Below are 16225 nucleotides of genomic sequence, written 5' to 3'. Positions count from 1 at the left end.
CTTTTTGAACAAAAACAGGGAGTATCACCGGCCACCAGGAGCTGATCACAAGGAGGAAGTCACACCCACTTTTGTCATTTCCTTTGTGTAACCGGGGAAGGAGCTGCTGTTAGATGTTATAAAACATGGGGAACTGATTTGGACGTCTCCTCTTATTTTACTTATTTTAACTCCAAGTTAAAGTTGTTGAACTGGCCAGGCCAACTGTAGGAACTAAAGCTAACAGAGGCTAACTGTAGGAACTAAAGCTAACAGAGGCTAACTGTAGGAACTAAAGCTAACAGAGGCTAACTGTGGGCGCTAAAGCTAACAGAGGCTAACTGTAGGAACTAAAGCTAACAGAGGCTAACTGTAGGAACTAAAGCTAACAGAGGCTAACTGTAGGAACTAAAGCTAAAAGAGGCTAACTGAGGGAACTAAAGCTAACAGAGGCTAACTGTGGGAGCTAAAGCTAACAGAGGCTAACTGTGGGAGCTGAAGCTAACAGAGGCTAACTGTGGGAGCTGAAGCTAACAGAGGCTAACTGTAGGAACTAAAGCTAACAGAGGCTAACTGTAGGAACTAAAGCTAACAGAGGCTAACTGTGGGCGCTAAAGCTAACAGAGGCTAACTGTAGGAACTAAAGCTAACAGAGGCTAACTGTAGGAACTAAAGCTAACAGAGGCCAACTGTAGGAACTAAAGCTAACAGAGGCCAACTGTAGGAACTAAAGCTAACAGAGGCTAACTGTAGGAACTAAAGCTAACAGAGGCTAACTGTGGGCGCTAAAGCTAACAGAGGCTAACTGTAGGAACTAAAGCTAACAGAGGCTAACTGTAGGAACTAAAGCTAACAGAGGCTAACTGTGGGCGCTAAAGCTAACAGAGGCTAACTGTAGGAGCTGAAGCTAACAGAGGCTAACTGTAGGAACTAAAGCTAACAGAGGCTAACTGTAGGAACTAAAGCTAACAGAGGCTAACTGTGGGCGCTAAAGCTAACAGAGGCTAACTGTAGGAACTAAAGCTAACAGAGGCTAACTGTAGGAACTAAAGCTAACAGAGGCTAACTGTGGGCGCTAAAGCTAACAGAGGCTAACTGTAGGAACTAAAGCTAACAGAGGCTAACTGTGGGCGCTAAAGCTAACAGAGGCTAACTGTAGGAACTAAAGCTAACAGAGGGTAACTGTGGGCGCTAAAGCTAACAGAGGCTAACTGTAGGAACTAAAGCTAACAGAGGCTAACTGTGGGAGCTAAAGCTAACAGAGGCTAACTGTGGGAGCTGAAGCTAACAGAGGCTAACTGTGGGAACTAAAGGTAACAGAGGCTAACTGTAGGAGCTGAAGCTAACAGAGGCTAACTGTAGGAACTAAAGCTAACAGAGGCTAACTGTAGGAACTAAAGCTAACAGAGGCTAACTGTGGGAGCTAAAGCTAAAAGAGGCTAACTGAGGGAACTAAAGCTAACAGAGGGTAACTGTGGGCACTAAAGCTAACAGAGGCTAACTGTAGGAACTAAAGCTAACAGAGGCTAACTGTGGGAGCTAAAGCTAACAGAGGCTAACTGTGGGAGCTGAAGCTAACAGAGGCTAACTGTGGGAACTAAAGGTAACAGAGGCTAACTGTAGGAGCTGAAGCTAACAGAGGCTAACTGTAGGAACTAAAGCTAACAGAGGCTAACTGTAGGAACTAAAGCTAACAGAGGCTAACTGTGGGAGCTAAAGCTAAAAGAGGCTAACTGAGGGAACTAAAGTTAACAGAGGCTAACTGAATGAACTAAAGCTAACAGAGGTTAAAGTACATCCACTCAACTGTGTTATAACCCCATAAAGGGGAGATTGAAACGTTTGGCCAATAAAACGTTGCTTTAACATCCAGACAGATTCACTTACTATTGTCAGGTCCTGAGCAGAGAGAGTCTGACTGGACGTTGTTACTGGGAGGTGGAGTGGAGAGGAAGAGTTTTTATAGCTGTTGCATACAAGAATTTCAGGAGAGCAGGGGAGAGTGTTGAATGTGTGTTTGGAGACAATAACAAATCTTGGGCTTTAGTCTGTCACAATAACAGTTTTACATTCTGGTCCAACAACATCCAGACTCCAGTCTCAGGTCCTCCGTCCTCCAGAGTCGGAGTGTACCTGGATCACAGAGCAGGTATTCTGTCCTTCTACAGCGTCTCTGAAACCATGACTCTCCTCCACAGAGTCCAGACCACATTCACTCAGCCTCTGCATGCTGGACTTGGACTTTACTCCCCAGGAGACACAGCTGAGTTTTGTAAACTCACATAGACAGAAATCTGAACACATTTTTCCTCCTAAACAGCTTCCTCACTGAGAAACAAACTTTTACTTCACTTGTTGGTTTAAAATTAGAGAATATATCAGACTTCCATTTGTTCAAGTTCTACTGTGAAGGAGATCAGAGTTTGTGGACTTCAGCTCATTTAACTTGTCGTGTTTTTGATGAAACTTCAGAACGAGGCTGTCTTATAACTTCAGTGTTTAGTTGTACAGAAGCAGAGCTTCAGTCGACGGGACCCCCAAAGTAAGAAGGAACATTATCTGGTCAGTAGTCGGACCGTTAGAGAGCAGCTGGTCAACATGATGGAGCATTTAGCAGATAAACTGCAGGATGTTCTGCAGCTGGAGACCAAATTCATGAGATGGACTGAACTCCCCCTGAATGCTGACGTTGTTCCTGAACTCCTGGCTGTGAATTCAGCAACAGTTTGACTCGTCTTCACATTTCTTAGCTGTGGTGACTTCACAGCTCTTTGTCTGAAAAGATGTCAACATCATGAACTGAGAGTCGTGGAGGTTCACCCACTTCAACTCAGCGTGAATATAATCTGAGTTCAGGGCCTTCATTACAGATGGAGGATGTGAAGCTGAAGTCGAGGCATCAGGATCATTTTCATTTAAAAAAAACAACAACGCTGCTTTCCTTTTGGTAGTTTGTTTTTTTACTCATCTGCTTCATTTCTGCTCTCTTTTACTTTGTGTTATCACTAACTGAAGCTCCAGTAAATCCATTACTGCTGTGATGATTAAAAAAAATGATCTTTGCTGATTAGTGGGAATTAAACTAAAATAAGAAAATGTTGTGGGGGGAAACAGACTATAACCAGGTGGGCTGCTTCATTTGTGCCCTTCTGGATTTATTGTCATGATATTTAAAGTTTTGATTTCTGATTTAGAGCCTGATTTGTCAGAATTGACACATAAAAATGGATTCAATTAGTTGAAAAACCACCAAAGTTCACTTTTATCATTTTACCTGAAGTTTACTCTGAAAACTCCCCATCAGTGACCGTCTGCTCATTTAATGAGGAACAGTAAGTTGAACTGATTTTATCACTTCAGGTGCCGAGAAGTATTTTATGTCTGGACACATAAATGTTGTCAAATGAGGAGCAGGACTGAAACCAGGAAATAAACTTTAGACCGACGGCTCCTCCTCCTGATGACCCTCCCTCTTCTTCCTGCTCTGATCACGTGTCTCATCAGATCTACAGTCTGAAGGGGGTGGAGACATTTTTACAGCAGACAGAAAACTAGTTTCACTTTTGATAACAGAAACTCAGACGGCCGTCACTGAGAGGAGAAATGGAGCAGAAAGGAGTTCATCTGGACCAGGAAACCTTCTCCTGTTCCATCTGTCTGGATCTACTGAAGGATCCGGTGACGACTACCTGTGGACACAGCTACTGTATGAACTGTATTAAATCCCACTGGGACGGAGAGGATGAGAAGAAAATCTACAGCTGCCCTCAGTGTAGGAAGGCCTTCATACCGAGGCCTGTTCTGGAGAAAAACACCATGTTAGCAGTTTTAGTGGAGCAGCTGAAGAAGACTGGACTCCAAGCTGCTCCTGCTGATCACTGCTATGCTGGACCTGAAGATGTGGCCTGTGATTTCTGCACCGAGAGAAAACTGAAAGCTGTCAAGTCCTGTCTGGTTTGTTTGGCCTCTTACTGTGACAAACACCTGCAGCCTCATTATGATGTAGCTCCACTGAAGAAACACAAGCTGGTGGAGCCCTCTGAGAAGCTCCAGGAGAACATCTGCTCTCGTCATGATGAGGTGATGAAGATGTTCTGCCGTACTGATCAGCAGTGTATCTGTTATCTCTGCCCTGTGGATGAACATAAAGGCCACGACACAGTCTCAGCTGCAGCAGAAAGGACTGAGAGGCAGAGAGAGCTGGAGCTGAGTCGACAACAAATCCAGCAGAGAATCCAGGACAGAGACAAAGATGTGAAGCTGCTTCAACAGGAGGTGGAGGCCATCAACGGCTCTGCTGATAAAGCAGTGGAGGACACTGAGAAGATCTTCACTCAGCTGATCCGTCTCATGGAGAGAAGAAGGTCTGATGTGAAGCAGCAGATCAGATCCCAGCAGGAAACTGAAGTGAGTCGAGTCAAAGAGCTTCAGGAGAAGCTGGAGCAGGAGATCACTGAGCTGAAGAGGAAAGACGCTGAGCTGAAGCTGCTCTCACACACAGAGGATCACACCCAGTTTCTACACAACTACCCCTCAGTGTCAGCTCTCAGTGAAGCTACAGACTCATCCAGCATCAACATCCGTCCTCTGAGATACTTTGAGGATGTGGCAGCAGCTGTGTCAGAGCTCAGAGATCAGCTACAGGACGTTCTGACACAGAAATGGACAAACGTCTCACTGACAGTGACTGAAGTGGATGTTTTACTGCCACAACCAGAACCAAAGAGCAGAACTGAGTTCTTAAAATATTCACAGCAAATCACTCTGGATCCAAACACAGTAAACAGATATCTGTTATTATCTGAAGGAAACAGAAAAGTTAAACGAATGAGTGACATTCAGTCTTATTCTGATCATCCAGACAGATTCACTTACTGGCCTCAGGTCCTGAGCAGAGAGAGTCTGACTGGACGTTGTTACTGGGAGGTGGAGTGGGGAGGAGAGAGAGTTTTTGTAGCTGTTGCATACAAGAATATCAGCAGAGCAGGGAAGAGTAATGAATGTGGATTTGGAGACAATAACAAATCTTGGGCTTTAGACTGTAGACAAAACAGTTTCAATTTCTGGTTCAATAACATCAAGACTCCAGTCTCAGGTCCTCCGTCCTCCAGAGTCGGAGTGTACCTGGATCACAGAGCAGGTATTCTGTCCTTCTACAGCGTCTCTGAAACCATGACTCTCCTCCACAGAGTCCAGACCACATTCACTCAGCCTCTACATGCTGGGTTTTATCTCAAATCCACCAGAGACACAGCTGAGTTTTGTAAACTGAAATAGTTGAAGGTCTTTTAAGGTGCAGTTGGTTAAAATGAGTATTTTAGTTATTCAGTTTATTTTGTATCCATGTTTGTTGCTGTTGTCTCTTTTAATGCAGAGATATCCTGTCAATCAAACATTGTGGGCGGTCCTTTGACCTCTTGTGATTTCCTGTTTTTTCCAACATTTCAGACATTTCATTTTCCAGAGTTAACTATTTTCTTTTCCATCTCTGAGGTTCAGCTGAAACAAACTGTGGATGAAATTAATCTGTTCATGAATTTGTGTCATTTAACAAACTTTACTGAATCAATGTGTGAACTGACAAATAAATCAGTTTTTCCCATTTCACCTGAATGTAGCATCATATTTGTGTTCTGTTTTGATTTTTCATTCAACTGATTATAATCCTTTTTCTGACAGCACCTGAAGGCAGCAGCAGAGCTGAATCTCTGATTCTGTCAAGTCACAGTTAAAAAGAACAACCTGACATTGCTGACTGATTTTAGCTTCACAATAAAAGCAGGAGAGGAAAAGAGTTCAACAACAACCCTAAAGCCTAAAAGCAGTCCTGGTTTCTTATCTTACTTTATTCATTTCATCTGCAAACTTTTCCAAACACAATCCAGAAAGATAATAAGAATAGATTTGCTGTTTTCCATCACAAATGTAGCATGAGTGATTTTTTTTTCTTTTTGCAGCAGTTTCATTTAAAAAGTGAACCCAGTTTAAATGACATTTAAACAGAAGTTTCCTAAACAGTGACAGGAAGTCCGTCCTGGACTGGCGACCACGAATTCACAGCGTTTTATCCAGTTTTCCTCTTTAGCATGAAAAATGACAAACATTTGTGCTGTTATTTCCTGAGAATGTCGTCAGTCTCCTCGTCTATTTAAAAGGAACCAGACAAATTATTCTTCCAGAATGTTCCATTATTCCTTTTGGTTGTGTCCGGTATAAAACTGAGTTGTTTTATTTTATGAAACTGATGGAATTAATACCACCAATATTTCTTTTGACCTATTTAAAGCTGCCACATGCAGACAAACGGATCTCAGCATCATCTCGTGGCCTTTTGAATACACAAAACTTTGCAGTCCAGTGTCGACAATGGCATTTTATTTTTGTTTGCTTGCACATTTTTTTTCCATTAGACCTCACAGCAGTCGCTCAAAAGGGATTTCTGTCAGCAACACATCAAACTGTTGGAGTAAATGTGTTTATGTTTCGTGGCCACACATCCAAAGAACAGCAGTTTTACATGAATATACTGTAGATGGAGCAACCGTGACCTTTGACCTGCACATGTACGTATGTATGTAAACTGTTTTTATTTAGTGTTTTCTGGTCTGTTATTTTGTAAGTAAATGAAACAAATCGGTCTGTGAGCCGTTGAGGTGGAGTGTGTCCTCTGAAAGGCGGTTTGTTTTCTCCGTCTTCTTAATTTATCTTGTGCCTTAAGATTCAAGCGACCCAGAGACATTTATATGTACAAAGAAGAAGCAAACGCTACAACACTTTCCCATGTGTCACAATGTCTCCGATCGCATGGAGAGACTTCATCAACCTCCAGCTGTCGCTGACATTTATCGGACTCATCGGTCTGCTTAGCCAAGTTAAATGTTGGAATGAACATAAACTGTTACATGTTTGTTACATGCTGCCTATGGGAAACCTGCTGTTTCTTGTTGCCATGACGACGACGGCAGCCAATGGTTTAAGTGATTGGATGTGATTGGCTGAGTCCGACGCACACATTTGATTGGCAGCTTTATCAGCCCATGGTGACGTTGGTTGACCTGTGACGTCAGGCCAGTCTCAAAATTCAACATCGCGATTTCGTCAATGCATCCGTGAATTTATATTAGAGGTGTGCCTCAAAATGACATTTGTGAATTAAAATTTAAAGTCGGTATACAAATTACATTTGTGAACCAAAGCGTGTGTAATTACGAAGCAGATTGTGTGCGTTCGAAACACAACTGCGGAACAAAGCATGCGCATTCGGAAAAGTCCCGCGAGATTTAATTTTTTACGAAATACGTCCCTCCGCCGGATCGTCTGCACACGTTATTGTTTTCTGAGCAACAGAGCAAGATATTCCACCGCGTTTGTCTCCGTTTTCATCTGTGCAGAGAGCGAAGCTTCGTTAGATTGTCTGACTCCGGACCGTGTATTCTCCAACGGAACCGAGGAAAAGGTGAGTTGTGTTAAAAGTTTAGACCATCAGCCACACGAACTTTGCTCAATCCCCTTTGAGAGATTCCACATTGCTGAACTCCCGCGTCTACGGAGGCCCTCAGGGGTCAAGTGGAGGACATTATTTTGGATCGAGCTACGCCATAGTTTTTGTTTTACTGCGCAAAATGATTTAACTGTTTGTTCTGTCCGCTCAGCTGCTGAAGGAACGCTGACTGAATCAGCGAATTGAATTTTACTTTGAACTTAGAATTGACTACACTGACAGTAGTCCTGCTCAACCAGCATGGTGGTGTTATCGGTGAAAGCTAATTTAAACCCGTCCTCAGATTGCGAGGTCTCTGCAGAAGAAAGAATTACGGTAATCTACAGGACGCCGTCAGCAGTTACTGTACTCAGGACGAGGCCTGCAGCTTTACAGTGAATATTTATTTAAATCCACTTACATGAACAAAGTGTTTGTTTTTTTCATTTCAAACACAACCAGATCCTTCCTCAAAAAGGAATTTTACAAAAATAACAGAATACAATCTTAAAACAAAGGTACCTGGTGTGGTATAATATATCCCAGTAATGGGTTTGGGTTTTTTCTGCAGCCCTTTCAGGCTGGGGGTGGTTAGTAGGTCACAGGCGCTCGGAGACTCATTCTTGAAATTTTATTGGGAATTTTACAGGGGACGCTGCCAGGTCCTGGTTAGTTTTACGCCCTGGACAAACCATCCATTACCCGTCCCCCTGACCCCATACTGGGAGAAGGCATTTGTAGTGTGAGAAAATAAGTTGAAAAGTTAAAGTTAAACATTGTGTCTCTCCATCAAGAGGTAATTCCCTTGAGACAACGAGTGTTGGGCAGTCAGGCCGTCTATGAAAAAATGCTGCACTTCTGTGATTTTGGCCAAACAATGTGTTGACCACATATGATCACAACTTGTCGATCGTGTTTCAAACCTATAGACTGTTGATGTCAACCGTGTTGTGTGTATATCATTGGTTTTAATAACTAGTTGTGTGGTCAGCGCATTGGAATCAGGGGTCACTTAATGAGAGGTCAGACCCACCGGCCCATATTGCCCATAGCGAAAACCGTCCCTGAGAGGGATATAACGGGGAAAATCATACTGCTAGGGCACACATAGATCAATCCAAAATAAAGTTCTCCATTTGACCCCAAAGGGGCTCCGTCCGTGTCCCTGTCTGGACTGATGAGACCTGTGTGGTCTGCACTGGGCTGACGATGGTTTGTGTGTGTGATGCTTGAGCCTCATCTAGCCACATAAATGGAGTTAAAATTTGCACATGCTAGTGTTAATGTGGAGCAGAGAGGTGTTCATTTCATGCACGTTGTGTTTAAAAACAGCTCATATGAAGGTGCTTTATTTACATTTCCCTCAGTCTGTGTGTTTCCTGAGAGTGAGTGGCGGTAAAGAAAAATGAATGGAAGTTATGGTTCAGCCATTTTATTTTCAGGTTAATGTTGACAAATGTGTTCAGCTCATTTGAATTGAAGCTGTTGGTTCTCAAACAGAACTAACGTGTTCATATAAAGTGAAAACATTTTTTTTTTTCAAAGGTCTCGGGCCAACGAGGTGTCAGATCCTTCACCTGCTGCTCAAACACCTCGAACCAAAGTAATTACTGTCACATTAACTCAATAAGGATAGACATCAACTTATAGAATATAAAGTCTGAGTCACTGCAGGAAGTGAACAGCAGCAGAAGGAGCAGAGATCTGTTTCCCTCCAGAGCTCAGAGATTGTTCCTGTTCAGAGGAAGTGAAACTGCTGGACAGAAACTCTCAGGAGCTGAAATGGAGCAGCAGGGAAATCAGCTGGATCAAGAGAAACTCTCCTGTTCCATCTGTCTGGATCTACTGAAGGATCCAGTAAGGGCTACCTGTGGACACAGCTACTGTATGGACTGTATTAAATCCCACTGGGATGGAGAGGATGAGAAGAAAAACTTCAACTGCCCTCAGTGTGGGGAGTCCTTCATACCAATGCCTATCCTGGAGAAAAGCATATCAACAGATTTATTGGAGGAACTGAAGAGGTCTGCATTCCAAGCTGCTCCTGCTCATCGCTGCTATGCTGGACCTGAAGATGTGGCCTGTGATTTCTGCACCGGGAGAAAACGGAAAGCTTTAAAATCCTGTTTAATGTGTTTGGTCTCTTACTGTGAGAAACACCTGCAGCCTCATTATGATGTAGCTCCACTGAAGAAACACAAGCTGGTGGAGCCCTCTGAGAAGCTCCAGGAGAACATCTGCTCTCGTCATGATGAGGTGATGAAGATGTTCTGCCGTACTGATCAGCAGTGTATCTGTTATCTCTGCCCTGTGGATGAACATAAAGGCCACGACACAGTCTCAGCTGCAGCAGAAAGGACTGAGAGGCAGAGAGAGCTGGAGCTGAGTCGACAACAAATCCAGCAGAGAATCCAGGACAGAGACGAAGATGTGAAGCTGCTTCAACAGGAGGTGGAGGCCATCAACGGCTCTGCTGATAAAGCAGTGGAGGACACTGAGAAGATCTTCACTCAGCTGATCCGTCTCATGGAGAGAAGAAGGTCTGATGTGAAGCAGCAGATCAGATCCCAGCAGGAAACTGAAGTGAGTCGAGTCAAAGAGCTTCAGGAGAAGCTGGAGCAGGAGATCACTGAGCTGAAGAGGAAAGACGCTGAGCTGAAGCTGCTCTCACACACAGAGGATCACACCCAGTTTCTACACAACTACCCCTCAGTGTCAGCTCTCAGTGAAGCTACAGACTCATCCAGCATCAACATCCGTCCTCTGAGATACTTTGAGGATGTGACAGCAGCTGTGTCAGAGCTCAGAGATCAGCTACAGGACGTTCTAACACAGAAATGGACAAACGTCTCACTGACAGTGACTGAAGTGGATGTTTTACTGCCACAACCAGAACCAAAGACCAGAACTGAGTTCTTAAGTTATTCACAGGAAATCACTCTGGATCCAAACACAGCACACAGATATCTGTTATTATCTGAAGGAAACAGAAAAGTTACACAAATGAAAGAAAATCTGTTTTATCCTGATCATCCAGACAGATTCACTTACTGGTGTCAGGTCCTGAGCAGAGAGAGTCTGACTGGACGTTGTTACTGGGAGGTGGAGTGGAGAGGAAGAGTTTTTATAGCTGTCGCATACAAGAATATCAGCAGAGTAGGGAGCTCTAAAGACTGTGTGTTTGGGTACAATCACAAATCTTGGGCTTTTCTTTTTCAAAATAATATCTGTCACGACAACATCCAGACTCCAGTCTCAGGTCCTCCGTCCTCCAGAGTCGGAGTGTACCTGGATCACAGAGCAGGTATTCTGTCCTTCTACAGCGTCTCTGAAACCATGACTCTCCTCCACAGAGTCCAGACCACATTCATTCAGCCTCTACATGCTGGAATTGGATTTTGTTTTCCTCAAGACACAGCTGCGTTCTGTAAACCAAAATAGTTGAAGGTCATTTTACTTGCAGTTGGTTAAAATGAGTATTTTAGTTCAATTTATTTTGTTTCAATGTTTGTTGCTGTTGTGTTTCTTCACTGCAGAGATCTGTCAAACGTTATGGGTGGTCCTTTGACCTGTTGTCATTCCATGTTGTGTTGATGTTTGAGTTTCTTCAGGTGGAGCCGTGGAGATCACTGCTCATATAATAATATTGGCGAAATACCACACATTTAAAGCTAAATTTAGTCACTCAAACCTCTGTTTTGTGAAACTTATCACTTGTGCTCTTTACTCTGTGTATGTATTTAATAGCCTACCCCCCTGGCTGATGTTAAATTGTTTGCATCTATCTACATTCATAATAAGTGCTTTTGTATGGAATATATTTCTGTCAAAAAAGAAAGGAAAAGAAACGATCACTGCTCTTGTTCACCTAAACTGGCATTTATCAAAACAACAACAACAAAAAAAAAAAAAAAACAAACCCTAAATGATAAATCATCAAGTGATGGTTGGTTTGTTATTGATGATGCCATCGGACATATTTACATTTCAAATCCAAGCTTAATAAAACTATGCTGACTACTGTATTTGCTCCATCTGCTTCCTCTTCAGTCGTCTCTCCTCCCATTTCAAATACTGGTGTACATCCACCCTGGTTTGTCCAGCAGTCAGCATCTGTGTGAGATTCTGACCTCCAAACAAATACATGTGTTAACGTGACTTTGTTTCTGTCTCCTCTGTCCGAATGTTACGTTGATGGGTCAGTCTGAAGTGGTTAAAAATGGCGGAACCCTCCGCCCGAACATTTAGTCGAGTATTAAATCCAAGATGGCAGCCCTACTTCCTGTTTGAGCCGCTTTGAGCGCCGGAATGGGGGCACGTGCGTGTGACGTAGAGAGACACGCGAGGAAAACAGAATTTTAAATAGCCACAGAAGCGCGGGAACCTTTCTAGACTACAGAACGAAGGAATCCATGGGGTTTTTTTGCTCTCCCCCCAAAAAACAGGACAGTCGGTGAAAAAGAAACAATTGTAGAAACAACAGGACAGTCCTGTGTGATGGAGAAGAAGCTAACGTTGGTGTCCGTCAGAAACCGTTAAAGGAGGCCATGGAGCTGGATTTTAAACCCGCCGACTCTCCGCAGCACCAGAAGAGACGGACACTAAGGAGCTGTTCGCCATCTTTGATCGGGTCGGACAGGAAAACACCTCGGTCACCTCCGGATCAACGACACAACAAGACTGAGGTGGGATTTAAATGTCTCACACTGACTTCCACCGGACTGAATGTCCCGATTATTCTAACTCTGCGTTTAATCCGGTTCCCAACATTTAAAGTGACTGTTGTGCTCATTTGACTGGAGGTCGTTTTACCGGCAGTAAAAAACTAAACACAGTAGAGCCAATTAAAACGAACGGAGAGAAATACATAGAATCCGAATAAACAACGACATGTTATAATTATTTTATGGATTTATTTTGTCTTAAAAACAAACAAACAGCACTTTACTTTTGGAACTAGGTTTGAGAGCCGTGGAACCTCGGTAACAATGCGCGCCCGGCTCAGTTCTTTTTGACGTGCCAAACGGCAGCGGAGGAACACCGGTGTGTAGTGACGCGGCAGTCCACCCATTAAAAAGTAGTTCCACGGGAAACATCTGAGTGACGGTAAAATTAATTTAGATTAAAATATTCAACATAAAACGTTCATTCTAATTCATATACGAGTTTATTTTAATCGGATTATTTTGTTTGACCAAAATTGGTTTGGCTCAAATATCCCCAACCGTCATTTTAATTTGTAAAACGAGCTGAAGTTTTAATTTGAAAGAAATTACAAGCAGAAAAAGGAAAAGCAGTCCTTTCAAAATTAAAGACAATTTAACAGCGCTGTTGTCAACAGAAAATAAAATTATTAACAGTCCCACAGTCTTAATTTTATCAGTGACCTACTTATGAAGGGTGATACTCCAAAATGAGTTCAGGAGTTGAACAAAACAGATAATGGCAAAACCAACAGACAAACACAGTTGACCATTCACATTGATGTCATGCAGACATCTTAAAATGCCATAAGGGAGATTCCTCTTTGAAAACGATATTGTCAGTTATGAGATGAAAATCTACAAGTTACTACAAGCTAAATAACTTTTTATTGGGAAAAATGTGTCATATTGATTGTCCAGCTGCTGCACGTGAGTGACAGCTCCAGGTGAAACTGTTCTCTTCGAGCTTCATCATAACTCTTCCTCCACGTTGTAAAAGACAGAAGTGACAACCAGTTTCTAAGGAAAAGACCCTTTTTGGAAAAAAGAAAGAGTTAAAAGACACCTCCCTATTTTTCTACTTCATCATTCATAAAACTCCTCCTGGAACACAAACTCCCTCAGGCTGTTTCTGTGTTCCCTCCCCTTCACAGATCTGAAACTATGAGAATGGATATAAACTTGTTGTTACCTGCAGGACACGTCAGTCTGACTCACTGCCAGAGCTCAGAGATCATTTCTGTTCAGAGAAAATTAAACTGCTGGACAGAAACTCTCAGGAGCTGAAATGGCGCAGCAGGGAAATCAGCTGGATCAAGAGAAACTCTCCTGTTCCATCTGTCTGGATCTACTGAAGGATCCGGTGACTATTCCCTGTGGACACAGCTACTGTATGAACTGTATTAAATCCCACTGGGACAGAGAGGAAAGGAAGAAAATCTACAGCTGCCCTCAGTGTAGGACGAAGTTCAAACCGAGGCCTGTTCTAAAGAAAAACACCATGTTAGCAGATTTAGCGGAAGAACTGAAGAGGCCTCGACTCCAAGCTGCTCCTGCTGATCACGGCTATGCTGGACCTGAAGATGTGGCCTGTGATTTCTGCACCGGGAGAAAACGGAAAGCTTCAAAATCCTGTTTAATTTGTTTGGCCTCTTACTGTGAGAAACACCTGCAGCCTCATTATGATGTAGCTCCACTGAAGAAACACAAGCTGGTGGAGCCCTCTGAGAAGCTCCAGGAGAACATCTGCTCTCGTCATGATGAGATGATGAAGATGTTCTGCCGTACTGATCAGCAGTGTATCTGTTATCTCTGTTCTCTGGAGGAACATAAAGGCCACGACACAGTCTCAGCTGCAGCAGAAAGGACTGAGAGGCAGAGAGAGCTGGAGCTGAGTCGACAACAAATCCAACAGAGAATCCAGGACAGAGACAAAGATGTGAAGCTGCTTCAACAGGAGGTGGAGGCCATCAACGGCTCTGCTGATAAAGCAGTGGAGGACACTGAGAAGATCTTCACTCAGCTGATCCGTCTCACGGAGAGAAGAAGGTCTGATGTGAAGCAGCAGATCAGATCCCAGCAGGAAACTGAAGTGAGTCGAGTCAAAGAGCTTCAGGAGAAGCTGGAGCAGGAGATCACTGAGCTGAAGAGGAAAGACGCTGAGCTGAAGCTGCTCTCACACACAGAGGATCACACCCAGTTTCTACACAACTACCCCTCAGTGTCAGCTCTCAGTGAAGCTACAGACTCATCCAGCATCAACATCCGTCCTCTGAGATACTTTGAGGATGTGACAGCAGCTGTGTCAGAGCTCAGAGATCAGCTACAGGACGTTCTGACACAGAAATGGACAAACGTCTCACTGACAGTGACTGAAGTGGATGTTTTACTGCCACAACCAGAACCAGAACCAAAGACCAGAACTGAGTTCTTAAGTTATTCACAGGAAATCACTCTGGATCCAAACACAGTAAACAGATATCTGTTATTATCTGAAGGAAACAGAAAAGTTACACGAATGAGTGACATTCAGTCTTATTCTGATCATCCAGACAGATTCACTGACTGGTTTCAGGTCCTGAGCAGAGAGAGTCTGACTGGACGTTGTTACTGGGAGGTGGAGTGGGGAGGAAAAGGAGTTTATATAGCAGTCACATCAAATAATATCAGCAGAGTAGGGTGGTCTGATGAATGTGGATTTGGAGACAATAACAAATCTTGGGCTTTAGTCTGTCACAATAACAGTTTTACATTCTGGTCCAACAACATCCAGACTGCAGTCTCAGGTCCTCCGTCCTCCAGAGTCGGAGTGTACCTGGATCACAGAGCAGGTATTCTGTCCTTCTACAGCGTCTCTGAAACCATGACTCTCCTCCACAGAGTCCAGACCACATTCACTCAGCCTCTACATGCTGGACTTGGACTTTACTGGTTTGAAGTCACAGCTGAGTTCTGTAAACTAAAGTAATTGAAGGTCTTTTAAGGTGCAGTTTGTTAAAATTTGTATTTTAGCTGTTCAGTCTTTTGTCTCCATGTTTGTTGCTCTTCACTGTAGAGATCTCCTGTCAGTCAAACATTATGGGTCTTGTCATTTCCTGTTGTTTTCAACATTTCAGATATTTTGTTTTCCAGAGTTAACTATTTTCTTTTCCATCTCTGAGGTTCAGCTGAAACAAACTGTGGATGAAATTAATCTGTTCATGAATTTGTGTCATTTAACAAACTTTACTGAATCAATGTGTGAACTGACAAATAAATCAGTTTTTCCCATTTCACCTGAATGTAGCATCATATTTGTGTTCTGTTTTGATTTTTCATTCAACTGATTATATTCCTTTTTTCTGACAGCACCTGAAGGCAGCAGCAGAGCTGAATCTCTGATTCTGTCAAGTCACAGTTAAAAAGAACAACCTGACTATTTTAGCTTCACAATAAAAGCAGGAGAGGAAAAGAGTTCAACAACAACCCTAAAGCCTAAAAGCAGTCCTGGTTTCTTATCTTACTTTATTCATTTCATCTGCAAACTTTTCCAAACACAATTCAGAAAGATAATAAGAATAGATTTGCTGTTTTCCATCACAAATGTAGCATGAGTAATTTTTTTTTTTTTTTTTGCAGCAGTTTCATTTAAAAAGTGAACCCAGTTAAAATGACATTTAGGGTCAAAGCAGCCAGGAAACCAAACAGAAAAACGTTTGATACTGATATTTTCTAATCAGAAACAAAATTTCTTATTGATCCTCAGACAACTCCACATTGGATCAATAAATGAGTAAAAACAAATCAGACAGTGAATTATAACCATATACAGAGTTTAGATGTGGAAGAATAAAACTTCTTAAAAGTAAAGCCTAAAATAAAATAGAACAAAAGACATCATTATTTTGAGTTGAGTACCATTGAGTACCAGACTCTTATTTTGGTAATCCTGACCGGATCTTGCTGTGTTGAGTGCTGGAGGTCGACAGAATCCTCCAGCAGCAGCAGCAGCAGCAGGAACGCCCTGCATCCTCTCTCCTCTCCGACATCCATCCACCTTCCGCCCGCTCCTGCAGCCGCGGAG

General features: G+C 42.9%; 1 protein-coding gene across 1 annotated transcript; it reads left to right on the top strand.

Moving 5' to 3' along the window:
- The first annotated feature begins 2274 nt into the window (after positions 1–2274).
- LOC115057692 (uncharacterized) lies at positions 2275–15437 on the top strand. The gene is made up of 4 exons (XM_029524881.1): positions 2275–5255; positions 5998–6050; positions 7371–7435; positions 13421–15437. Exons 1-4 carry the CDS (start codon positions 3583–3585, stop codon positions 15128–15130), a joined length of 3501 nt encoding a protein of 1166 aa, XP_029380741.1. The 5' UTR covers positions 2275–3582; the 3' UTR covers positions 15131–15437.
- Positions 15438–16225: the final 788 nt, after the last annotated feature.

The sequence above is a fragment of the Echeneis naucrates genome, chromosome 17 (assembly GCF_900963305.1).
Source record: "Echeneis naucrates chromosome 17, fEcheNa1.1, whole genome shotgun sequence".
Classification (NCBI taxonomy): domain Eukaryota; kingdom Metazoa; phylum Chordata; class Actinopteri; order Carangiformes; family Echeneidae; genus Echeneis; species Echeneis naucrates.
The sequence above is the reverse complement of the archived record's forward strand: the minus strand, read 5'-3'. Positions and strand labels throughout refer to the sequence as shown.